Consider the following 27,833-nt stretch of genomic DNA (forward strand, 5'->3'; position numbering starts at 1 on the left):
CGACATTGCGTATTTGTGCCCACCGCCGTTTGTTTACAGCCCATATTTGTGTTCAAGTAAAGCTAAACAACGCCACGTGAAATCCTTTCTCCACCGGATAGGACAACACTGTCAATGTTTGACTTCCACCAAGAAATGGAAACAGTGGTGGTGAAGTTTCAGTATGTTGTTTTTGCTTTCTTCTGAACTCCTCGTTTAGAATATGTTCCAGTATATTACAGCGCGAATATAATGGGGTGAAAATTTGCACGTAAGAGATTGATTTATTCATATCACTACACTGTGTAACTGAACCAAACTTTTTTAAGACTGAATTTCCTTTTATTTTACGTTTACTAAATAAAATTGGGCTAAAATATACCTTCATGAGACAAACTGTTAACACATGCAAACCTTGTAGTAGTAAATTTTTTAATGCTAACACATCGTATTGTTGCTGACGGATTTCAAAATACACATTTGCAGAAAATGTAACAGAGTAGGTAATTCAACTTAATGATAACCTTTTAAGTTAAATGTGAAATAAAATGAATAGCCTTCCCTTCGATAGAAGGTAACATGGGCTCTAGTTAAAATAAAAAATAAAAATTATTTAACTGGAAGGTACTTAAGTTAAATTAATTTTGAGTTAATCAACATTATTAAGCATTGAAATGTTTTCAAATCTACCTTACTGTCTGTTACATTTTTTATTATTTAAGTTTACGATGTTTGTCTTTTCCTTCTTTTCCATGAAGGACCAGGCTAAGTTAAACTATGGGCAGCAGTTTAAAATATTATAAGTGATTATAAGTTCCGGGAAAATAGGTTAAGCGTTCGTTTATCGATAAACTATCCCTAAGACTATTATCGCTCGTTGTAAAACGACCGCCACGTGTCGCGATGGGGAATGTCAAGAAGTCGTTGGATCGCGGAAGCCAGTTTATAGCTACAAAGGGTGCAGCAGGTATTTTGAAAACTTGCTGACTTTCCGATAAGAATGCCTCGCGGCTGAGACGGCGAGGGGTGTAGTGGGTGGGGGTGGGGTATTCCGTACACGCGCCCGTGACAAACGATGTGGTGACAACCTCGGCGTGGGACCCGGACCGCGGCCTCATCTGCATAGAAAACATCTCCCACCGGCCACTTACTTGACATCTGTACTGCGGTATCCGTACCTCGCTTATCCGAAATCTCTTTATAGAGTAGTTCATTTTTATACAAAGTATAAGATTCCTTTTTCAAATCTCCTGGTTGCTTTTACTTACATTTATCGCTCGTAATAAGCAACAGAATAGACTATTGCTCTTGGAAGGAGGAGCAATATACGTTTGGTGGGGGAAACATACATCTTTAAGACCGAGTGAAATATCACAAAGAGGAAGGAAATACAAACTAAATTTTTAAACTTTTGAAAAATCAGTTAAAATTATTAGTCAAGTATTCATCGAATACAAAGAGGATGCGCTAAGGGCGCGAGTATACCCAGTAGGGATCACTTCTGGCTGGTTTATACCTACCAGTTGAACCCACCACTGGGCACAGCAAAAACCGATGTGCCACTTCAATCTGGGCCACCTTATGGATGTCCAGTAGCGGCACATCACTAACCGCAAATGTTGAGGTTCTGGGGTTCATGGGCAATTCAATAGGTCTAATCTACTGTGGAAGATGACTGTTGGAGTTGGTGGGATTTGTTCCCTTACCTCAGAGGTTCTTGTTAACCTCAACAAGGGTGTGCCACCCCCTGCCTACTTTGACTGTAGAGGCTCGTTCAGAGCTGGCCTCCCCTTCTTCCAGGATGACTTTGAGATGTAGTGCCTTAATTCTTCCTCATGGATCTCGATAGGAGGCGGCCCCCTACTCCATAACCTTACCCATCCTGAATATCCTATCACTCCGGAAGCAGCGCAAAGGTTCTTACAGGACTAAGTGCAATTTATAAGCTTCTTGTCCTAAGAGAACAAAAAAAAAAAAAAAAAAAAAAAAAAAAAAAGGGCGCGAGTAGTGGTCGAGGTAGACATGTCTTATTTCACTCAACCTAACCACTATTCAAAAATATAATTATTTCATGAAATCAAACCATTTCTATATAAACTATATGAAATATATAAAGACTGACTCACCAGACAGATGTCCGTTCTCGTAGCCCGGATAGTCTCCGTTCTCCAACCGGTGCTTCTTGAGCTGATGTGAGAGGTGGGAGGCCGCCAGACTTAGACCGATGGAGGCTCGCTTGGGGGGTCGTCCCGGCCTGGAACTGAGCAATGGTAGAGAGTTACTGACGTAAAACCCGGGACCAAGTTAAATAATAGAAAACAGGTTAAACAGGTCACAATACGAGATTTACTTAGGAATATTCAAAATTCTGAGATGATGGTGTGGGCTGCATGGAAATGGGGGATCGGAAAAGGACACTAGTTCAAAAGAAAAGGAGCAATTAATATCAGAATATGTCTCAAGCGTGAAACAAAAATCGAGGTAAAACTGTAAATTAAATTAAATTTCTAAATTCTACGCTTCTTTATTTTATATATGCAACACTGTATACATTTCATCCGTATTAAAAATACAATTGATGGTTAAATAAGTGATAATATTGTGTAAAATGCTCATTTATATGAGTCGAATGCGTTATTTTATGCATTTTTCAAAAACAGCCGTAACAAACTTATAGGTCGATAATTTCACATCACAACAGGAATCCAGAATTTTTTCAGAAGCCGATTAAACAATGTGCGGTCAATGACTGAGTGTGGAGAAGGCGCGCAAATCACTTTATGATCACGTTGACCGTAGATATGGCGTTGAGAGGAAGCGATCGTTCTTGCCCGACTGTTGGCGATTGTTGCCGTGGATCCGTTACATCCGCCACATTGTCTCCCGCACATCCACATCACTGTGCCCAATTAACACTGGGTGACAATATTAGCGGTGAGTCGACACAATTTTTGTTTGCCAGCCACCTGCGCTGCGCCTTCCCTTGTGTAATAACTTCGATTAGATCCACTTCACTTTGTCTCTTTTTGTTTAGACCGCTGTAAACGAGTCATACCAAGAATGTTTTGTGCTAACAGGTCCATCGACAGACTGTCATTTAAGATAATGAGCCTGCTGACACCTGGTGTAACAGTCTCAAAAGTACAAAATATTATTTGTGTTAATAATTTAACGTACACATTACAATCTCAAGTGTTGAATTAAAATCAACTGTTCAATTTTCATAATTAATAATTATTCCCATCTTATTTCAAATATGAAATTCTGTATAGTCGTAGTATTTATTTACTGCGAGATGAATTATAAGTTTTATTTACTTAATGGCATACTCGTTGAATCTCTTTAGTGGATAACCAGACACGATGGCAGAAATTTGCGAGCCGGATTGTTATGGACGATTTAAAATCGTTGTCTTCATTTTGGCAAACCAGGCGACAGGGAATCAAATCTTGCGTGTATTTCTTAGTATGGAACTTAGACATAGTAGTTCATCCAAATAAGTCACAAATGGATGTTTCTAAAAGCAGTTTGTTTCATTACGAAGAACTTGACATTACCCCAACAAAACCTAAGCTATTGAGACTTATTTTACAGGATTTTTTTAAAACTACATATACTTTATCTTGCAAGTATAGCAGATTTCAAAACAGATCCAAAAAATATTCTGGAAAGAAAATTGAGCTATTGCGTTTCATCAGTATTGTACGCCATGACCGGACAAGTCTGTTGGACACATCGAAGTAAAAACCAACAATAAACGGGACCTGTCTAACTCGAAGCGTTTCTAACCTAGCCTATTATAACCAGTACACCATATTTTTTATCAACAAAGAAATATGAATGAACCATAAGAATCTTATCGTACAAATCTAATACTCATATCAATTCAAGCGTAAATATTGTGGGGCTTAATTAATTTTACCTCTAGACAAACTTACATTCACTCACTTATTTTCTAGTCCTAATGAAGCTAAGTATCGAATTTTAACAACGGAAAGGCGAAGATGATCCTCGAACAATAGGCTCAGATGGAACAGGCCATTTAGGGTTGTGTAATAGTCGGTATAAAACGATTTTCGGGCAATAAAATAAATCCGAGTAGTAGCTGGTCTCGCCTGATATGAGCTGAACGGTTCTAGGTGCGGGGACCCTCCATCAAACCCCCCCCCCCCACCTCACCGATGTAATGGACTTACGAATCCTGATTCGTGCTTTTGGCTTGTTAATAGTGGCATTTAAAGTAGAAGTCTGTGGTTTTAAAGAAATACTTAGAATGAGTTAAGTTCTGAAGTTTGCTTCGTTATAAGTCCAGAAGAACTCTCGTGTTTTGTTTTGTATTCGCCAAAGTTAATTTACAAGGAATTCCTCTTGTAACAGGCGATTAAAATAAAATTTTCAGTGAAGGTTTGTCGGTAATAAACATGTAATTGGGTTTTATTATCTGTCAGGACGTCCAGAATGCTGGAATCTGTCGGCAGAAACGGGTTTGGATGTGCTTTTTTTATATGCTTCCAGCTTTTTCATTTCACGGACATTAGAATGGCTTTCTACGTTATGGCTTCTAAACCGAATTTATTTTATTGTAGCTTTTTATTGCTTATAAAGATGACAAATATTACTGAAATTGCACGTGATTATTTTTAAAACCATAATGACCTTTCCTTTCTAACCGAGAGGTCACGGATCGATTCCCAAGGACACAATACAAGTTTGCAAATAGTTTGGGCCTTTTTTCATATTTTTTAAATATTTGGTACACCGAATAAAAAATATCATTCTTGGCGTTGGAAGGAAATCCTTAAAAAACCTTAAAAAAGATGCATTCAACTGTCTGGAACCACAAAGGAATAAACAAATTGTTACTGCAATCTCTACATCACAGTAAAAATATATAAGAAAAGAACAGGAGAACCGAATGGTAAAACAAGTATTGTCAAAACAGCAGCCGACGATTTAATGTCCTTTTCAAACCACCAACAGCATGAAAATGTGAACTACCATGCGCGCCAGGAAAAGACAAAAATATCGACCCCAGCAGCGCATTAAAAGTCAGAGGAAATAATCAAACTAACGACAGCACCAGCACCAAAGTAGAAGGAAACAAGAAGCATGATAACAGAGAACAGTTAGTAATAAAAGTGAGTAGTAAAAGTAGTGGACTGTTTAAACAGATGGTGTTATTGGTTAATAGCGAGATGTTTGTTTGTAGGGACCAATAAACACTCGTCTTTCAGCCGCCTGCAGTGATCACCGATTGTCCTGTTCAGTATCAACCTGTGTTATGTGTTATTACTCGGTCCAATAACAGCCGGTCTACAATAACAATCTGCACATAACAATCGTTGTCACAGAGCATCTACTAAAGATTGCACCATCGCGCAACGGTGGCTCATTATAAACAACATCGTCGTATATCTTGTGTGTGGATATAACAGCAGCTAGCTAGCCGGAAAGAGACACTGCACAAGAGCAAAGAATATGCTGCATTAAGAAAAAAATTCTTTAGAGTATACCGTGCATATTAAAGTATAGTGCACCCTCCAATCCTGAAAACCCTATGACGGTAATTTATCCCCCCCGCCCGCCTTGGTTGTCGCCTCTACCTACAGACTCCAGTTCCATATTTCCCTTACTATGCATTTGGTTTCAATTTTCTTCCCAGAAAAGGTTTCCACGCAAAGCAGAAAAAGTTCGTCAAAACAGCTCTTAAATGAATATATACGAGCTGTTTAGAGGTTATGTGTTATTTTTACTACTATTTCTATGCTTATCTTGCGCAGTCAATAGCGTAAATAGTTAGGTTAGTACAACATAAATATATTAAATTTTATGAAATCGACACTATCCAGAAATTTATCGATGTTTGCATAATCAGTAGCTCCAGTAACAGATGTATTTTCAGTCCGGTTATGACAGCCGCGGGTCGTATTCATGCGATATAAGAACCGGACGAAACAACAAATGGTTTTAATCAGACGAATTCCTCAGAACGAACCTCATTTCCAATAAAAACAATCTTTCCGTTCGTCTGATAATTGCTTATTTTTCATTATAATTCAGCGCATAATCGAATCCGTGCGCTCCGTTGTTATTACTCGGTAAACTGAAAAGGACTTCAATTACTCCACTCTTTCATGAAATTCCATTCGGAGAGTTTCATCTTTTCTCTTTTAGAAGGTTTATAATAAGAGATACGTTTTACACCGATAATTTATGATTTAATCAAGATTAATTTTCTCATTTGTTTGGATTCTAAACACGAAAAGGCCCAAAAAAGTTTTATTACAATTTGTGTTGTTATATTGTTCTCCTGTACTAAGTTCTCAGAAGGAATAATGTAAAAGAAGCCGTTTGTATACATATTTCGGCACTTTATGATGGGCTACAAGCTTTGATTTAACACCGTTTATGATTTATTTTAGTATGTAGCGGATAATAATAATGATAAATTATTTATTTAAACACTGTGGGAACTTGCTTGCATATTAATATATCAGATATTAAGTAAAGAAGGTAAATGTACTTGTATTTGAACCCATTTTGCCTATTACATCACTGTTAAATTTTTTGTATATACCGAAATTTTAATTGCTAAACAAAAATAAAGGTTACATGTTTAACATGCTTGCATTAAAGCTATGATTATGGAAAACGTGAATTTTTAAATATTGATAGTATTTCTTTCATTTGACTCCTAAAATATTACAAAGGAGTGATTTTTCATTTAATCAAATTTCAAAATCTATAAATAAAAACCATTTACTTAATAAACCCCTAAACTATTCTGTCAATTAAATGTTTACAAACACACAAAGGAAAGGATAAAGAAATTACCTACTACAGTGCCGAATCTCCTTAAAGTTTCATCATGGCAATCTTTGGTTACGTAGAGAACTGATTCAAATCTTCGTTTTATTGTCCTCAACGACGAGGTTAAAAACTGTGCACACCTCTGAGAGAGACGTAACCTGATGTTACTAAACAGTGTGTGTTGTGCGGCAGAGAAAGGAAGGGTTGGAGCCCCACGTGGTGAAGTGATACCAAATTGGAACGTGAAAGGAAGATGATTGGTTAGATTACCATGTGTGCTTTGGTGATTGAAGATACACACCTTCAGACAGTACTCAAGCCGGCACACACACGTCGCTTGCTCGTCTCGCAAATCAATAGTAAATTATTCCAAGGCTCTGCTTGGATCATGGAAAAGTTATAAATGGCAAAGACAACTCCACGTCCTCATTTTAAGATACGTTCACGTATAGTTGTTTATGTTGTAACATAATACGGTACAACATTTCGTTTTGTTTATTAAGACTCCGGACGTTTATGAGACAGTTATTAGTCACTGACCAGAAGTATTATTGATGTTTGTTTTATGTAGTGAGTATATTGACTAATTAAACAAACCATGTCGTAATTGTTACACTGGCTGAAGTAAGAATGCGGTACACATGTCTGAAAATGCCTGTTTGTGTTGTAAACTACACGAGTGAATATAGGCTATATCAATCAAAAGAAATTTCAACCGAAAAAATATACTAATGTTGCTTGAAATCTTTCAAATAATTTACTGGTACTTACCCGAGAGTGCAATCCAGTTTTATTCACAGGATTTGCATAGATTCAGGGGCCATCTATAATTTATGATTTAGTACCTAAAATAATTTATACATGATTCACGAACAGAATTCGGATATATCTGTTTTATAAAAATAAACTCAAAATCGGGGAATTGCTCTAAGATTTTATCGCAGTTACTAATTACGTTTTACCTTCAACACATTTTCACCTGTTTATGTAGCTATCGTTCAGAGAGATTAAAAATCATAATAGTTAACAAATTCATATCATAAACACTATACGATAATGATTGCAATGATGCGCGTTAAAGCAGGTCAACACTTTATGAGTTTTATTGAAAAAATTACTCACAGTTTTAGGTTATGTTATTCGTCTAGACGGTAAAAAAACAGTTACGTAAGACGGAAATGTATACATTACTAATCCCTTTAAAAAATCCGATAATTTTGAGTTAATCTGTAAGACTTTTCAAGTCGTGACAACCTTTAATTGAGACTTCTAATATGTTTATGTAATTAGGGACCTATATGGTGTATATACTAAAGAATAGTCTACAGCAATACGTCAATTGATAGAAAAATGTTGCTACTCTATTTGTCGGTGACCACATCTCCCTCGGAAGGTTTGACGGACCAATCTTGGAGACTATAAGTCAAACTAGACAGACGGACAGCCACCCCCTCCCCCCTCTCTGAGAGAACCACCAGCGGGATTATATTTTACGAGCTCCTGGCCAGTCCAATATCTTGACCCTACACCACGCTATCTCCGTCTACACTAAAATATAGCGCTCCAGATTGAACAGGTTGACTCATTTAGGCTTAGTGACTTATGTCTTCTCCGCTTCCAATACCGCGGACTTGCCCTTCCTCTCCCCGCTGTACTATTTCGCTCGACCTGACAGTGTTTCCTGGAAATGCTAAAAAGAACATTAGTTTTCACAGTTCCTTCCAAGGAGATAAAGAATTGTTTGGATTCGTTATACACATTAAATTGCAATTCAAGAATATCCATGCGATAGATGTGGCATTTTGTTGGGAAACTACTATGTTTTCAGGTTATTGTTTCAAATTTCTTATTTAGTAAAAAAGTCCCAGATTTTTTATAAATTTGACGCAATTACATTTGCAGATATAATTATCAACCTTCGTCCAAAATGTGTAATAAATTCAATATGCCATACCAAATCCAAGTTAAAATTCCTTGTGTATTTAGTCAAACAATTATCTATTAGTTAAAACCCAGTTTTCTCAAGCCATAGGCCCTACTTAAAATTAAGAAAACGGTCGAGTTAAAAAAGTTATACATAAAGGAAGTTATTTTGGAACTTTTCAAGCAATTTGTAGTAGTACTTATAATACATATCTGCAATCTGAATAATGTGTACTTAAAAATGCATAAACATATATAACAATTTTAATTATTATGGGAACATTCCGTCACGATAAACAATAAACGGCAACGACTTCTGATTTTTAAACAGCAACGCTAAGTATAGCAGTAGTATGCATTTATCAAACTCTACCCATTGTAAATTTATATTAGGATTATATTAAACTGGTCATCAAAATATAAAGTTTAGTTAAACTTTAAAAAAAGCCTTTTTATTGTGTTTTAAAAAGTACGGTTATTAAATTGAGAAAGATCGTTTCTAATTTCTTTGACTAATTTAGTCAGATCAGTATAATAGTTGAAGTATAAAAATGATTTTTGTCGTATCTCATTATTAATGAATCATTATTTTTACTTTTCAAACTCGAAGCTTTTAAGAAAGAGGCCCAAAAATAGGTCTGACTATGATAAATGTGAAGTGCACACGGCACGGCACGGCGACGCATGTTGTCTTATCTACACAGACGGGGTAGACGCAGTTCTGGGGTGAAAACATCCAGATCCCCGCTCGCCACTGCCGTCAGCCCCACTAAAAGCCAGATGTCATCCTGACCCTCTAAATAAAAACAACATATCACCCGACCGATTGAAAAAATGATTGTGTTTTTTATGTTCAGGGGTAACTGCATATCGGGGTTTTCAGGCTCATTGACGCTTTAGGGCCAAGGGACTCTTTTTGGCTGAGGTCATGTTACGTTAATAGCGTCCCGATGATGTAACGATCTCCAGTTACTGGGAAGGGTTTGTCAACTGAAATGTATATGGTTTTTTTCAGTTTTACTTCCATTGTAGCAGTTGAAGTTGTTAATGAATATCAGTTATTCCTTAGTCGATATTTCATTGCCATAACGTATTATTAAACTAGCGTACTCTATTGTATAAATGAACTAAGCAGTCATAGATGTGACAGGACGACGCTGTTAATAAAATAAGAACAAATTAATAAAATTTAGTTCTGACCTAGTTTATCCATACTCCCTTAACATTTTTATTGCATATACCATTGCAATACAAATTTGAGTTTGAAACAATACTTGCTTGTTTAATAACAATATTAAATCCATACCATAATATATTATCATTTTTTTTTAAATATTTAGTGAAATGAAGATTACCCCAAAGAATGGTTTCTGACTGATGTACTCAAATTGACGAATTTGTAATAAAAAGAGTTCTCTATGGCACACGAAAAATTGAAAGACTTGTTTCTTTTCGGAGCGTAAATCGTGTAAAAAAATATGTATTCATTAAGTGTCCGTTTGACCTCATCATCAAGGTTCAGTTTTGCAGAGCTATGCAAAGTATTCAGCAACTACCGAGGTGCTTTTCTGATTGATGTACTCAAATTGACGAATTTGTAATAAAAAGAGTTCTCTATGGCACACGAAAAATTCAAAGACTTGTTTCTTTTCGGAGCGTAAATCGTGTAAAAAAAGATCTATTCATTAAGTGTCCGTTTGACCTCATCATCAAGGTTCAGTTTTGCAGAGCTATGCAAAGTATTCAGCAACTACCGAGGTGCTTTTAGTAGCAAAATTGAATTTTTGGACTTTTTGATCCATGTATTAGAAACATATCCTGGACTTATCGCTTATTAAGGAAACTACGTGAAACACAAGGAAAATGGCTGTCTTGACATTATGTAGAAACCTGGACCTCTATGAAGCATAAACTTAATTTAAGTGCTCAAGTTTTATCCGGATGTAAAACTATGAACAGTCATGCACTCAGAGACCAGAGAAGAACAAGGCGTGGACTACGTCAGGACCGATAATCGACTGTACTAGTGACTATTATGTTGCCCCATACACAAACATAGACCTTGTATAGTGTGTCTTGTCGTATCGGGTGACAGGGGTCCAACCCTTCTAGGTCGTCACCAAACACCGCACATTCGCTCGCTATTAAAAGCTTCCATTCATTTTTCATATATTTACAGAAATCGAATTTGAAAGCGTTTTTTTTCGATTTACTACCCCTCCGAGGGGTGTCGAATGGACTGTCACACAGGGCGTTTCGCTTCCTGACATTAATCCAATGGGATAGAAAAATAATGCGAGTCCGCTCCTGTGTCTATCCCTTCCCGATCCACGCTGCTCGCTCATCCCTTAAACAAACAAAACGATTCCGTATTAATTTCCATTCTTATTTCTCATTGTAGCCTCCCCCTTGTCAAACATCAGTCCGACATCTAAGTCCCTCATATTGCTACCTCCCTGTTTGGATTCAACTTTTCTTTTGAGGTAACAAAGGTGTAATCCTTCCTTTCGACTGGCACGATTCAATTTCTGTTCTTCAACAATGGAAGTTATACAATATCGTATTCTTTGTTTAATATTTCGTCGTTATTCGCTATCTTTGACTCATTACTGAGAACCGTAAGGATTCCAAGAGATTCGTCGACGTCTATTTTCAAGATGATGACAAATTGTAAGTTACTTGTATAGACTACAGGTATGCGCCCCCTTAAAACCGTTTTAAAGGACTCATTATCATTATAGTAAAGAAATAACGCTATTTACATAATCTCGATTTCCCTAAAAATGGAATCTTCGACTGAATGACGCCAAATCTGAGTCTACTTCTACATCGCTGGTAAGATTAGAAACGGCAATCATCTTCGAATGTTACTCCCCCGCAGCAAGTCGGAGGTAACCAAGTTTTTCACAAATTACACCCACACTAAGTGGGCCATTTACATAAAAGGCGGCGGGCGGCCGAGGTTGGGGCTGAGGGGGGCATTTTTGGCCGGAATGCACCTCGCCTTAACGGCCACTTTTATTAAAAACTTATCCGCGGAAGACGCTGCTGTTTTTTATGCGCGGTTTCGAATAATGAAAATGTCTGTAGTCGTAAAATTAAAAGGAGAGCAGCACACATAGAGAGGTAGTTACTACCGGCCAGATTAATTATTGCATTTCATAAAAGGGCCAAAGTTTCCGGATATTATTAGTTTTGATTTACAGGCGAGCTCTTGCATCTTTGTTTCTGGATATTGCCTTTCCTCCCTCAACTTATTGTCTGTTGTTCCACCCGCTGCCGGTTAAAACCTTTCTTTCATTTTACCACTTCAAAGGGACTCCTTAACCAGCCTTCAATATTTTACACGGAACGTTCACCTGCCTCTCTCTAATCTTAAAGAGTTCATGATGCACAATTCCACCGAACCAGTAATAGGAAGTGTAAATTACTAAGCTCTTCTTTTGTGCACAGTAACATAATCTACACCATGCCTGTCAACTTGAATGTCTTTTATCAATCTATCTTTTATATAATTACTTGTGGAATATGGTCCTATCGGATTTGTTAATAGGTTTGATTACATTCTTGTTGCTTAGGGGAATCACGACTAGAATCATATATATGAACGTACATAACTTAGTGGTAGAATATGATAATCGGAACTACTGGTGCTGCACGTTATCAGTTTGTTCTTCCAGTTACCTTATTTATAAGGGTTTTCTTATAGGACAAACCTATTCTTTTCAGTAAGTTCTTTTTTTTGGATAATTAATCCTAACATACTATTGTTTGGACATTCATATTTGTTCTTGTGTAAAATTGTAAATACATTTCAATAACATAATAGAAGATATGTTAAGTTCGGCACTTAAAGGATACGTCGCTATTTAATTTTTAAACAATAATTAAATATAATAGGATTAATTGTAATATTTAATGCAACTATAACAAAAGACATTTATACGCCGCAAAGTTTAGCGAACCAATTTGACCTCTTGAATACCGCCTACTCGTACGTTCGGACAAACGTAATAATTTGACGAACCAACACGAGAAGTAGCTGTCAACTGTCAACGCGGGGGAACTCAAACAGCCGCAGTCTGACTGAATCAACAGTTGATTGTTGATGGGCCGCACTTGGAACGAGTCAACAGTACTGTAGTCCACAGCCGCCAATCAACAACAACAATAACAATAGTACAACAAGCCTGTATGTGTGTCATGTCGAGCGATCGATTTCCTGACTCACTTGGTTGCCAGGCAACCGATACTTATTAAAGTGATTAAAAACTACCCCACCCCCACCCCTCGAACCCCGAGTCCGGGTCGACACCCTATCCGGTACGGGGAGTATCTATTGAACTGTATACTTTGTTTTCTCTTCAAGTATTGACCATTCATTTGTTTGACGCCTCCGGTCGTTCTTCACTGTCTCTACAATAAACCCTTTTTCTACGACTTTCCGAAACCATCTGCAACTAGTACTAAGTGTTAGACTACACTGCAACTTCTTGACACATAGAGTGTAATCCATGAGGTTTAATTTACTTCAGCTGGAAGAATATATTATTCACATTCTTTTCATGTGGTAATATTTAAATTATCCGCATTCTAAAGTTTGGCGCACAGATATGAATTTCTTGTTGGCTGTTAGGCTACCCTCTTGCCTAATACCATTTGCTCTCTTACCATTGAGTAACAAGTATAATTTAATACAGAGTAAATTTATACATACTGAAAACCCCATATATGTCTGTCTAGAGAGCATATTGAATATTATAGTAACATATTTTATTTCAATAAATATATTTAAAGGACTTCCTTTTTCTTCTAGTTTTGTGGTAAAACTGAAACATACACGAAATATACTGGAGGGCAACATTATTAGATATAACAATTAAATTGTTACTTATAACAATATCCGAACTTGATATGACTGTCTGCACGTACAAACTTACAATTCAGAGCAAGATTATATTGGAGGGCAACATTATTAGATATAACAATTAAATTGTTACTTATAACAATATCCGAACTTGATATATGACTGTCTGCACGTACAAACTTACAATTCAGAGAAAGATTGCTTTGAGAAACAATAAGAGTTGCATTTAACTTATTAAAACTTTAGAGTCAGATTATAAAGTGAAAGATAAATAGAATTTGGAGTTTAATTAAAACGATACCTCCGACTTTGGATCTAAGTTCGCAGCGGAACCCGCGGCAAAACCTCTCACAACAAGAAATACAGTAATTAAATTTTGAATAAGTAATCGTAAGTGTTAATTAGGAAGTTGCCCCGAGGGCTCCAAGATCCACCGTCAGGGGAGGGATCCCGCGAAAAATGCACCTGATTTTGACGTCTGGCCTGATTTATGTGGAAGCCATGATGGATGCCCTATCTCTCTTCAACACATGTTCTAATATATTCCCGTCTCATATTTCAGCTTCGGATACATTTTTCTTCGCTTCCGATCTGTCAAGGTGGGAAATAAAAGGCGTGATTTTGCAAAGAGGGTTGTTTTCTGTGGGGTTGATCTTTTCTGCGTTTTTCAATAAGAAAGATAAATTTGTTATATACCTTGTGGATATTTTCACTTCTTTCTCTGACGATTTAGGGTGTTTTAAAATAAGTTGTTATTTTGTGTGTGTTATTAAACACACCGCTTTCAGTGCTAACAAGGTAAGGAGATAGTATAAAATCACGCAAATTATTATTGACCGTTCTCTACCAATTTACCATATTTTCTTTGTTTACATTCGTTGTAAATATGAAACGATTGTGAAGGTAACAGAAATTTTGGTTACATATTACTAACATGTTTATTTTTTTGTGGAATGGTGATCTAAAACTAATATTGTAGCATTTACAAGCAGGCCGTATGATAAATAAGATGTTTGAAATGTGAGATCCTAGAAGTGGAAGGTAGAGAGCGCTAATTTTAACCTAGGACACTAATGGTAACGTTGGGCCAGGCAGGGCAGGCACCCACATTATCTAGCAGACTATTCCTCATAAATCCAGGAATATTTCAAGCACTGAGTAGTTTCTAAAAGCACGTCAAGATACTGGGACGGGGTTAGGGGTGGGGGTGGGCGGTGAGCAATGTGTCCATCATCGCGCTCTCGAGTGTCTAGACGCAGATGGGGGAGTGTTATAGAGCAGACCGAGCAGACCGTGGGCCAGACATGGCAAGGGTGGCCCGTAAACATTCTAGCTGCGGCTGCAGGAAGTCAGGGGTAAACATTGGACACAGTGCAATAATAGACAGGCTGTCACATAGGGCGAGAAGGTTTTGGTTTCTATACGACCAGAGGTGAATCTGGGGATGGTAATGCAGCAAAAGGTCAACAACAACATATATAAGTCGGCTCACGAAGTTTGAGGTTAAGACTGTAGGTACTCTTACAACATACATAAACGTTGAATTGTGGAGAGAACAACTAAATCTTTCAATCTCTTGAAGTTGGATACAACCCTTCAGTTATATTTCTCATTCTCAAAGGTTCATGAGAAATCACAAATTTCTTGAACTAAATAAGGAGTCTACACTACATCATTAAGTCTCTTACAATCTTGCAAAACTCTTCGAATAAAACATCTAGCGTGTAAACAAATTGAGTAATGTACAGCAGACCGAAGGTATTAATAAAATGGCAGTTTAATGACGATTATGCTAGTAAACTTCACAAGATACAAAAGGAAAAGTGATTCGACGAGCAAATTTGTAAAGGCCGTGAACAAATTAGACAGACTGACCGAATGCGAATCGTGCCGCGCCACAGTGGTGTGTGGAGGGCGCTTTGTTTGTTTGAGAGGTGTCAGAGCTCTGTTAATTCTAATATTTTCCATTTCCATTTTTTCAACTGGCAGTCGTTCCCTCGACGCCAGAAAACACTCATTGCATTCAGTCTGTTGTCGCGACTCATCAGATTTTTCCCGGTTTTTTTACGATTCAGCGTTAATTGCTTTCAATTTGTGCGAGTTTTATTTAATGTCTCTTCTGACGATCCCGTACAGCCGCGTTCATTACCTCCGTTGTGTGCTTTCAGCGCTTATGTCTGCCGCCGCTCCAAACGTGAGCGTACGCGAATCGTAATTGTTTATATTGTGCTTTTACGGGGCTTGGCTTATTTAACATTGCAGCTGCACGCCCCTGGGTGAAACTTTTATAGTACTACGAGTTCAAAATTCCATAATAAACATACTGACTATGCACTTAATACAGGACTACGGTTTGATGTAGTATCAAGGGATATCAAAGCCCTCGAGTGACAATAGTGGGGGAGGACAGTACCGACTGTACTTGGGCCGAATTAACAACCTCCATGTCGCCGCTTACGGGATTTAATGAAAGACAAAGTTTCTTCATCCCGAGATATTACCCCTCCTTAACGCTCGACGCCGAGAAATACACCTGTTTTATTCAAAGGATTTAATTGACGCCTCTAAAAAGGGTTCAACCGAAACAAAATCAGTTATGACAAACTTCCCTTGTTTCCCTAAATTAATAAGTTTTTAATTACTAAGAAATGTTCGTTTACGTTTTTAATTTCCCTTCTTGAATCCTCAGAAGAAGTTGTTGAGCGTTTCCAATTTTAATTTCTCTCTTATTTATCAACTGACTTCATTTTCGCCGAACTCCGAACGTTTCTAATTTGTTTATCAATATTAAATGCATTTTGTGAAATTGCTTTTCGCTAAGAGCAATGCTCGGTTGGCTTTATTATATGAAACAATTTTATAAATCGTAATACGCTGTATAATTCGGTTATTTAACAATGATCGTATAAAAAATGAAACTCAGTTAGTTGAAATATTTGGTACTATAATAATCTATCCAGTATTACCTGCTTCAAATGTCAACAATCATCAACATTATATAAGTTATGGGATAGAAGCATCACTTCGTGGGTTTTGGCACCTATAATACCTTCCTTGCGAAAGGTCTCATTACAGTGAAGTATGTGTTTAAAAATGTTCAACAGTCCCCACTTGATAGAGGCTTTAGGTTGCATTTGGGATCCAAACAGCTGGTATTGTAGCCTCTTGTAGTGCTGAAAGGACATTTCCGCCAACAATCGCACCTCCAGCTTACATTCCTATCAGTTTCTGTGAGGCCGCCCTTATTGTAGCACGTGTTTGTCCCCCGAGTGACCGCCCTAGATCTGCCCAGGATTAGCACTTGGCCGATACCTCGCCTCCCGCCGCGCTCGCGCCGACCACTGTTGTGTCCCCGGTATCCATTTCACCCCGGATTGCGGGTATTGTCCACACGAGCCGGGCATACCATCAACATTGTCCAGGGCAGCTTTCCTGCCTTTAGATTGCCCCGCAGGAGATCCATTTGTAATGCATCCCCGAGACTTACTGAGAAGATGTACTATCTTTCGAACACATTCTGTCGTTATACGTTGGAGTACTTTAAATTTGGGCATCAGCCTGAAAGAGGTTTTGTTGAAACCTCTTTAATACTATCTGAAGTATCATAATATCTCTCACCCCTTCCCTGCTAAAGTAACGAGTATGACATATCTTCTTATACCACAATTACATTGTTTATTTAAAAACAACTAACTGACTTATATGTTGTATCAACTACAAATAATATATTATGTAAAGCGAACTATTTGAGGAAAGGCGATCGTTTTAATTTTGTTTTACTGCCCTCGTAAGACTCATAAAAACAGTTTCAAGAGTACCTCCTGAATCTGAGCCATTAATAAAGTACTCTGTTTTCTGTTAATAGACACTTCCAAAGCTTCAACCAGCAAAATTGTTTAATTCCATTGATTTTGTTTTCACTACAATCAGTATACAATCGAAAGACAATTTGCAATGCGCGCAACATCACTATTAATGCAATCATCAACAGTAATATCTACCGCACTCATTCAAAGATATAGTTAGCATTTAAATTGCATCGTTTAATCATTGTATGGCAAATGCCATAATTATTGTTACAGAGGCCAATCTACATAACAGGTTCTACAATAGTAATGATTTAAGATTGTACAAAGCGCTTGATACTGCTATTACAGCACATAATATCCGTTGTAAATTATTTGCTACAAGAAAACTGGGTAATTTAACTTGTCTGTAGTTGTGAGTTTGTTACAATTATTATTAAAATTAAGTATGAAAATTGTATGCGAAAGCGGCGCTAGTTTCGGATAGGTCTCTGAAGCATCACAGCAGATAAAGGCTGAACAATCCTGCCCTGTTGTGCTTCGCAGTAGAATAACCACAAATTCCAGTGACACATACTTCTGAACTACTAAGCCTCTTATTAAACAGTAAGGGGAAGCGGAATGAAACCCACATAAATTTACATTCATTAATTAACAATTACATGTGCCTAGGTGGGTTTGTGGCAGTGTCGCCGCTATATTCGAGGGTGAAAGGGTTATTAAAATGTTTTGCCGTAACATTGTAGGTGGCTCTGTATTTGCAAGATGTGATATATGTCTCACCCCCTAACCGTATGTACATCCAACTCTAAGACGCCGACTGAGAAGGGGGTAGGGGGAGTTACTTAAAACGCGCTAAGAGGGGAATTTCTTGAAGGAAAGTTTGCCGACAAACCGCCCTAAAACATATTGCTTTTGTTGTTCTCTTGTGTTGACTATCAAACGCTTCGTACTCTTCTCATAATCGTATTCTTTACTAAATAATACTACACATAATGTTTTCACGTAACAATGTATATAAGAACGTATATAACAAACATTTATTTTATAAAATCTCATTATTTTAATGTAATAATTGTAATCGTTAGTCATTATAGTAAATAATAATCAATAATATGTCCAGTATTATTGACTATAATATCAATAACATGTGAAATGTGAAAATTTATTTTTATTAATGCATATTACGATGGAAATATGTTCTTGATTATTTGTTAAATAATATGACAGATAAAATAATATGACAGATATTTGATTATGAGATGCTCGTAAGTGAAATATTCCTAGTAAAATCATTAATAAGCAGAATACGTTTCATCCGTAAGGTTAATTTAAAAGACTGAAATTTTAAAATATTAAAAATATTAATACAAAGATATTCAGTAGTTTGTTTTGCAGTAAAGGCTTGTAATATTACAATATTCCAAAAGCTATTCTATTCAGATTGAGCTAGAATATTAAATATTTATTATTTTAAAACCAAAATTAATACTTAAGAAGATTTTAATATTTATTTGAACGAACGATTAATTCAATTTTTGTTTTGATGAGTAATACGACAAATCTAAATCCCGTATGTACAAAAATAAATTATGTCAATTTACCCTCCGATAGAACGAAAGTCATCTTAACAACAAACAAAAGTTTTACTCTTCACACAGACAAGTAGTTCCGCAGCCAGATCGGAGTTTTGGTACCGACTGTACTCGAGTTGAAGCTCTTAAGCACATGCCGTGGAAATTACAATGTATAAATTTACCTTAAAATGACGTTAATGAAATTTCAGACGGGTTTTTCTCCCCTGCGAATAATGGGGTTGTCTTAATATCGCATACCTCGCCCCAGTTTGGCTATTTTTGCCCGCACGCCCCTAAATCATGGCTTTCACCCTGCAATTTGTGGTTCCTCGGATGTTCTTAGGTTCCACAACAGCTGTACTTGTGTGAGAGAGGAGGGCGGGATATCTTTACAAGACGCTCATCGTACAAATTTATACTTATATGCAACATTTTTTTTAATTAATGATTTGCTCTCGTATGTTTTAATTATATCTTCTCACTTTAGTCCTCTGTGAAGATGCATACACGTTTTGTGGTTATTAATGCAATAAATAATTTACTCTCACAATTTAACACATATCAGTTGTTTTCTGAGGAAGTGTAAAAGTCTATGCAGCATTTCATATATATTTTAGTAAATTTCAGCAGTGTCCATCTCTAAAGACCAAAACGTGCAAAAGCTCTAAATCGAATGATGAAACATTTTATGTCATTTGTTTTTGTAGTTCAAATTAATGAAAGATTAATGAAACCTATTGAATAAACCTAGTATATTTTTAATTCCCTTAAGCTGTCTGTTGCTTTAAACAGCAAATATTTGTAATTGGCGATTTTCATACAGTACTTTTTAATTATAAAAAAACCATATGATTTCAAAACAATACCATAAAATACTGTTCATCTAAAATCTGACTTATTTTAATTAGGAAATAATATAATAATTACATTAGCAATAATAATTCTACTGTAGTTATGAAAAATAATGTTACTCTGAGTACATTTTCACAAACACATTGAGCAAAACTTTTCGAGCAAATTGACATTCTCATCTAATATTTTTTTAATTGTAAGTTCATTGAAGAAAATTTTATTTCAACTTTCTCAATGACAATTTAAGTTTAAGTTATTAAGAAGTTTTAGCAATAGTAAAATTAATATTTTATCATTTCAAATAATTTTTAAAATATTGCAGTTGCAAATAACCGTTCTTTTCCTACTTATTGAATACGCAATTTCTACGTACTTTTATATGATAACTAACATTACACGATGAAAACTTACATTTAGCTTCATGATCTTTTCCTGAATAAATATTTTGCATTATCTTATCTTATCATTGTGTACTTTTTGTTACATAAATCATCTGAGGAAGGGAAAGTTTCTTTGTTGCCCTACACAAGTTTCTGAACGTAATGAGCGAATACTGTTGAAAATTGCACACTTGATGAGAGTACAAAGTAAACTCTTACTTGTAATTTCCTGTTGGATTTGAGTTACTGTTCTGCAATTAGGCGTGTAAACGGCATTCACAGGCGCGTGTTTTGATTTACTCCCTGCCCTGAGCTGATCCTGACAGAGCGCCACAATTAGGCGGGAATCAGCGGAAGAATGCCGCGCGATTTGTCCTCCTGACAATGATTCACCGCCGCTTTGATTGTTTTCCCGCCAGCTGATTTTTCGGTAATTAAATCTGGGGGGGGCGGGAGATGCGGGAACACGATGGGGGCAATGGGGCGCAGTCTGGGGGACGAAACGGGAGCTGCCATCGGGGTCCATGTGGGACGTAGCCCCGGCTTACTTAGATTTCTTTTTTTTCACTACCAATCCGTCGATAATTACTTTTCATCGATGATTGTTTAGACTATTGTATGCCTGAAAATCGGTAACCACAAACGCTCCGTTTGTATTAAGGAGAGAAAGAACCAGGATCCAAAAATAATACATCTTTAGAAGGTACAATATTTATGCAGACAAAGCTTTCTATTTGTAAAAAATATTAATTACATTTTCCAGCATGTATCTCCAAGAACGTAAATAGTACGGGGAGGTGCGGTGGTAGTAGACCAGGAAAGGGTATGTAAGTAACCCTCATGATTCATTCATGATTCCCAAACATGAGATTTGAATTCCACATTAAATTCAGATGACACACATTATTCGTTAGAGTAAAAATAGCTTAAGGGATACACATAACTTAGCTATGGTGGGAAGGGTTATTCAATGCGAATGTTGAGTTCAACTCCATTTCACCTTCCGCTTAGTTCAGCGTTTGAATTCTGACGCTGTTACAGGCTCGACTCCTGGAATCTGGAGTCCATATCCGTCTGAAGAAATGCAAACAGCGACGAATGAGTTCAAAACGAATTGTTTGCATCTTTTTGACAAAGAGCTGATCTAAAAGATTCGCATAAGCGGTAGTCTCCTGCAATATTCCTAAACAGATTTAACGTACTCTGTGTCATTGAACCATATTAGGTCTGACGATATCAAATGACATCCAATTACACCAATACAGGGTAAAATGTATAGGTTGTATTTTCAATTTATGTTCTAAGAAGTTCCTGTTCTGTATTGTTCGCCTTAGTCCTTTCTATAGTCAAATATTTCAAGGGTTGAGTAAGTATTAAAATGTCATGGAAAGTAATGAGTTTTATTTGTAAAACATATCTTCTCTAGATACATTTGTACTCGTGCCACTCTATGCAACGCTCGGTTACTCAACGAACCAACTTCATTGAGCTATGCCGCAGAAGCGCTGTTCCAGCGAGCTTTTGTCACAGGGACTCGATGACACGAAGCGCACCAGCCAACGTACCCTCAAGAGCTCGCTCACAGTGAAGCGCCCTACAAATACAAAGAACAAAGCGTATCATACGATACACGTCTTATCGAGCAGGCTATGTTTAATTACATCGATGAAACCTCAAGTCCGGCCTCGGTAAGTGGATGTTTCCTGCGTGGCATTGTTCCCGATCCGACGATAGGGGCGCCTCTATCGCTTTTGTTTATCGGGGACAAAGACGCTAGTGGATTATTGTTTCTCGTTCTTTGTCTCAGCTGAGGGTATCCGACACTCGACAACAATAGTTTCTCTTATTATTTGTTAATTGTTTGCACAAGGAATGGTTACTGTTGATCGGCTATGGGTATCTGTTATCGGAAGCGGCGCGGCGCGGCGTGTGTGAGGGGCAGAACGTTCGGTTCTGGAACCGCTCTCATGAAGGGACCGTGTAACGATCGTTTAGAGTGCTGAGACTCCTCATCTTAATCTCGGTAGAACCAAACGAAGTTCTTTAAATGTTATGATAAATATTTTTTTCATATTTATACACTTGTATAAATGTTGACTTCCTCTTAATGCAGCGTCTGGAATCTGACGCTGTCACAGACTTAACTCCTGGAATCTGGAGTCATTTCCGTCTGAAGAGATCCAAACAAAATTCGCTGATGAAGAAGCTCAAATGAACTCTTTGCATCGATTCGACATTAGAACTGCTCTAAAGAATTCCATCTAGATTCAGAGATTGCAAACGCTGCTATAAAAGGAAGGCGAATTGGAGCTAAGGTCAACATTTACTTAGAATCAACCCTTCTCATCATAGCTACGTTATGTATACATTGTATTGTTCTATCAGTGTAAACGACTGAGAAGTCTGCTCAGACGAATGGGACCTGTACTCTATGAAAATAAAAAGTTAGTAATTGTAGTATTATAATTTTATCTACAGTGGAAACTGGTACTGGTCTAATTGTCCCTTGTCTTCAAATGTATGAGCAAGCAATATAAGTTATACGTTTCCAAGGATACTCGTTACCAAATAAAACGATATCCAGGCTCTCTCGGAACCCTTCAGGACGCGCCAACAGTCCGGGAGGGAAGCGATTGGGAGGCGACGGACTATGTTCAATAATGAGTGCAATAAGCCTCCATAATTGTCACAACGCTTTGCTCGCCCGCTTGGACAACATCTCCCCCAGGATCAAAGGAGCGTCCGCGTCAGTGGCTGAGTAAGCTTCCACTCCGTCACCTCCTCCTGATCCTGCGGCTCTCCTGTCTTTCTCTGACCTACAAACACTTGTTTGTCTGTCTGATAAACCCTTCAATAAAGATGACAAGACGTTTAGCGTGGGATGGAGATAAATACGGTTTTGTATTCTATAAAAGCTTTACAATTCAGAAAACAAAATAGTCGTGATCCATTAAACTGCAAACAAGAGTATTTGTTGCTCGTTAGTAATCATCCTAATTGCATTTACCCTCCACTTTAACAACATTAAATTATTATACATAATTTTTTCAGTGAAGCAACAGAAAAAAGGGCATAACATTGTTTGCAACAAAGAAACCTTCTTCAAATACTGATATGTTAAATAGTTTTTTTAGTTTTCATTTATTTTTCTTCCACTTACGAGGTTTCTCTAAGATTTAGTTACGACTTAATATGTTGACGAGATATACTTAATTTAAAAACATGTCTACAGTCCTTCAAGTTTACTTCAAACCTTAAATGATTTATTATCTCTTTTTCAAACTTACGGGATGGGAGATGGGAATTCAGGAGGGGCTTTTGTCTCCGTAGAGGCCGAAAGCAAGCAGATGAACAATCAGCGAAATAGCTAAGACTGAAATAAACTTGTTTTGTAAGCATACTTTAATTCCTCGCGTACAAATATAAGTTCATCAGTTTTAATTTAAAAGTGTAGCCACGAAATTTCAAAGCATTTTCCACAAGATGTGTTCAGATAAATTAAAAATAACTTTTACTCTTGAATTATTATCAGAAGATCCCGAGGGTATCACAAGTACGCCCTTAGCATTACCTTACTTGCCTGTTGCGTCATAGAAGGCTCTCACTCGCGTAGTAAAGCCTTCCCTAAGGTTCTGGAAGGATCCCCCAAACATTAAAAAGTATTTCTCTTTACTGTCTTCTTTTCATTTGAAGATTTCCACCATACCTCTTAAACTGCTGTTTCAAAAAGTTTTTCTTGAGGTTTCGAATTGAAATACTTTCTTATTGATCGTTGTTTTATATTTCATGCATTGTTTATCTGTCTCATTTTATAATTAATGTTATTTTAATATATTTATTCGTCTGAACCACAACATCTTCTCTTCACCGTGTTTTATTGCAATCAGTAAAAATCATTCATCCATTTCGCAACGTTCCAATTATTTTCTTAATCCCCGAAACAAGCTTTATAAAACACCGGTTTTCCCTTGCATTATCTCTCAGTATTTTCCACTTTGGGCCGTTATCACTGGCGTTATCTCTGTTATCAGGGACAGTTGGACACTCCACCTGACACTGACGGATCACCCTGTTATTGCTGTGTTCACTCCCTACTATCTTATCGACACTAGACCTAATTGTTATTGTATCAATGATTGTCGCGTACCTTCGTATCTTGTAATCCGGCCGTGAGCTGCCACATGTGTCTGTCTCAAACTCATATCACCTTATCGCCCTTTTATTGTGCTACCTTTTACTGGTTATTGCTCACTTTCCGGCTATAAAACTCAGGGGATGTGTCAGCCATCCAATCATATGTGTGTGTATGTTGACGTTACTTCTGCATCATTACGTCCCTGTGTTACGGTAGAGGTGGTGACAATATGTTTGAAAAAATTGTATTTGAAATAGTATAACCTCTTAAGACAAAAGTATGTAAATTACCAATTGCGGTGCAAAATCAACAGACAAAGTAATCAAATCTCAAACAAGGTTCGATCGTGTATTATCAATATTTACCCAGTCAATACCAACACAGCAGAGCCAAATAGACTAATAATGGTATTGGCAAGCAAAACAACAATCGAACGTCAAACAACGCGAACAATCAAACGCGGAATCAAAACAGCGACGAAACGCTTTAATCCGTCGGAAACAAAGCAACAACGTAATTTGGAGAAACATTGCAATTAATTGGCCAACCCGCGCTAAGACACTCTGTTTACATGATTAATTAGCCCTCGGAAAATTACAAAGTATTTTCTTTTCCGTCTCATTATGAAAGAAGTCGTTCTGGAGGCTCTTTATTACAGGGCGCCTCTAAATTAATTCTCAGGTTCCGTTTGCGAATCGAAACGAACACAGACAAGATTTTTTCCTGGGGGAGCTTTCGGGGGTGAGGAGGGCGGGGCGTCATTTCAGCATACCGGCAGGAAATTGGCGTCTCTTAATAAACTGACAAAGAATTTGTTTCGACTTAATGACGCGTTGGCTGTCTCATTACTTTCAACTGAACAGAGTTTTGTGTTGCGTTTCGCTAAGGTAGGGCGGTCGCGTAACGTTTTCATCCCCCGTGTGCTAAATTTTATCGACTCGGTTCACATCCTATGTTTATGAACACGAATCAAATAAACTTATATATTTTTTACAAAGACCATCTATATAGCCTATATTCAGAGAGGATTCGATGGTTTTAGGCACTGGGCTCCACGAAACTCCCTTATTAGCCTTCCATTAGGTGCCTGCTCGATGGGAGAGTTCACCCCCACCTCTCGGCGGTGGCACAACAATCAACTTAGCCACAGAGGAAACCGAATCAGAAGCCAATCAGCGTCTTGCTCCGGAGACAGTCAGAACAGCTGATTCCATTACGTCAACAGAGTTACCCACCAAAATGCATTACCGGGTTCGATTCCTGCCCGCCGCAAACCCTAAAAGCTCGTGTGAACTTCCATTAAGCCAGATGAAAGAATCACACCAAATGATTGCGTGTAATTGCTTTTGTCCACTTTAATTGAGTCAATTTGAGTGTCCCTTTCAAAAAGCGCGCTCAATGAATCCGGAAAAATGTTGCTGTCCAATTTCCGACGGAGAGGGCTAACCAGCTGGAACTCGCTTTGTTGTAAAAATACTCCTTTACGCCCACTGATTCGTTTATATTACTTATGCTTTGGTCTGTGTGTAGCTCTGTCGCAATCGAGTTTATGTTTGGCTTTTAGGGGAAATTGTTGGTTTTCTGTTTGTGCGCCATGTATACACGATATCATCATCAGCAACCAGTGTTTTATTGTGTCCTAACATTAATACGTTTTACATGCCAAATCGGTATGCTTGCGATGGTTTATTTAATCGGGACATCGAATTTCTCAGAGAGTTTCAGAAATAAATACATAAAATAAGATCGTATTTTCAATACGGTTAGAGAACATAATTCAAAGGAAAATGAAGACTGTTACCCCTCCCTTTTCAATCAGATGAACTAATTCCAGACGATGACAGCCAACAGGGCTAATTTTGATCCGGCATTCCTCCGGTCAAATCAAACCGACTATTTGTTTTCATTACTAGCTTCCGCGCGCGGGGAGGAGGAGGGGGAGGGACATCCGACCCGGGCGGGGATGTGAGGATATTACTTTATTGTAATTGGATTAAAGACCTCCTTTCCCCCGACAAAAAGGGAGGAATTCCCTTAATAAGGCGACCGTCTTCAGTTTTCCAATCTCTTAGCCAAGGGAATAGGCAAAACGTTTAAGATGCCCCCTCCCCATAGCCAAACCTTGCCATCCGCCCCGACTGACTTTAATTTGTTGTTCGTGATCGGTTATTTTGGCTTTTGATTTATCTCGGCCCGGATTTAACATTCATCTAAACAATTATTGTAGATCTTGAGAGCTATAATAATGGATGATACACCAAATTAATGTTGTACTCCAGAAGAGGGCCCTTACAATTACCTAAGGACTGGGACATAGAGATGGTTATAGAGAGTACTTTCGAACATGTGGTGTCTTCATTTTCCATCTTTAATAATTTATCACAAGTTAAATTTTATCTTTCAAAGTTCAAAAATCGCTAAAAGTCTTAATCATACTAATATACCAGAAATAAATATTGCATGGACACAGAAAACTTTTACTTTTATCTTGGTCCTATTTATTGAAACATCTACCGTGAAATATTAAAACTGGCTAAAGACCATCAATTTTCGATTGCCGATTAAGACCCTATCTCTTTGAATAAGCCTTCAGCAGCCTTGAAGATCTGTCATGATAGCAAAGTTGAAATTGATCACTTAAATAATAATTATAGTTTTATGGAATTTACTGTATATATATTATTTTAGTGACATGACTTGCACTAAAAGAAAGGGAATTTTCTACAGCGTAAAAATATCTTATTTGATTTGATTTGAATAGTACATATTCATACAATTGGAAGCTAGGAATTCTTATTAGTTTCCTAACTGAGCTGAAGCCCATTAAAATATATCAATATATAATATTAAATATATATATATTTGTATTTTTTTATCTTCTTTCAGTATTAGACACTATTAACAATGAGATATGTATTACCTATTCGAAAGCGTATAATTTCCCTCTTATATACCTCACCAACAATAATAATCTCATATCCGTTAAAATATTTAAATGGTCTTCGTAATAATTGAAGAAATGCATATTATTCTATTTAAGTATGTTTATTGTGTATTAGTCACTGGTTCATTTAGTTACACATTGAAGGGTATCTTAATTTATAAATTTTCTTTGAGTACAAAATCTCAATACTTTCAATCTCTATAAAATTTCTCCTCGCTATGACACCAATCGGACCCGGAAGCAGCAACCATTGTAGCCGCATCAAAGGGGCGCCAAGCTGCTGGACCCGTGCCATCCGTGACCAGTCCTACAATGGACATTAATTGAATATATGTTATAGAGCGCGGGCCAGGCCAATTTCACGCGGCATGTACGGAGTATTTACATACAATAGAGTGTAATGAGTGCGGGCCATTGTCTACCCGCGTGCTGAGACGGTCGTGCCTCCAGACATCTGCATTAGTGCGGTACCGGAGAGGCGCAGCGGATAACTTACACTCACTACTTTTACAATTGCTTTAACATACACTTTTAGATCTTTAATACAGAAATTACTATTC

The 27,833-nt window shown here is 37.3% G+C and overlaps 1 protein-coding gene across 6 annotated transcripts in view; it reads right to left on the bottom strand.

Annotated features, from left to right (window-relative positions):
* Nucleotides 1-27,833, bottom strand: part of LOC124356859 (dachshund homolog 2) — a 209,661-nt gene that overhangs the window by 132,713 nt on the left and 49,115 nt on the right. For 3 of the 6 annotated variants that reach the window (XM_046808129.1, XM_046808127.1, XM_046808126.1), the window contains one exon: nucleotides 2,106-2,233. In XM_046808129.1, the coding sequence (XP_046664085.1) occupies nucleotides 2,106-2,233 (128 nt within the window). Of the gene's footprint in view, nucleotides 1-2,105; nucleotides 2,240-27,833 lie in introns of all 6 variants that reach the window. The other 3 variants (XM_046808128.1, XM_046808125.1, XM_046808124.1) reach the window with 1 other exon arrangement.

Source organism: Homalodisca vitripennis, chromosome 3, assembly GCF_021130785.1.
Source record: "Homalodisca vitripennis isolate AUS2020 chromosome 3, UT_GWSS_2.1, whole genome shotgun sequence".
Taxonomy (NCBI): Eukaryota; Metazoa; Arthropoda; class Insecta; order Hemiptera; family Cicadellidae; genus Homalodisca; species Homalodisca vitripennis.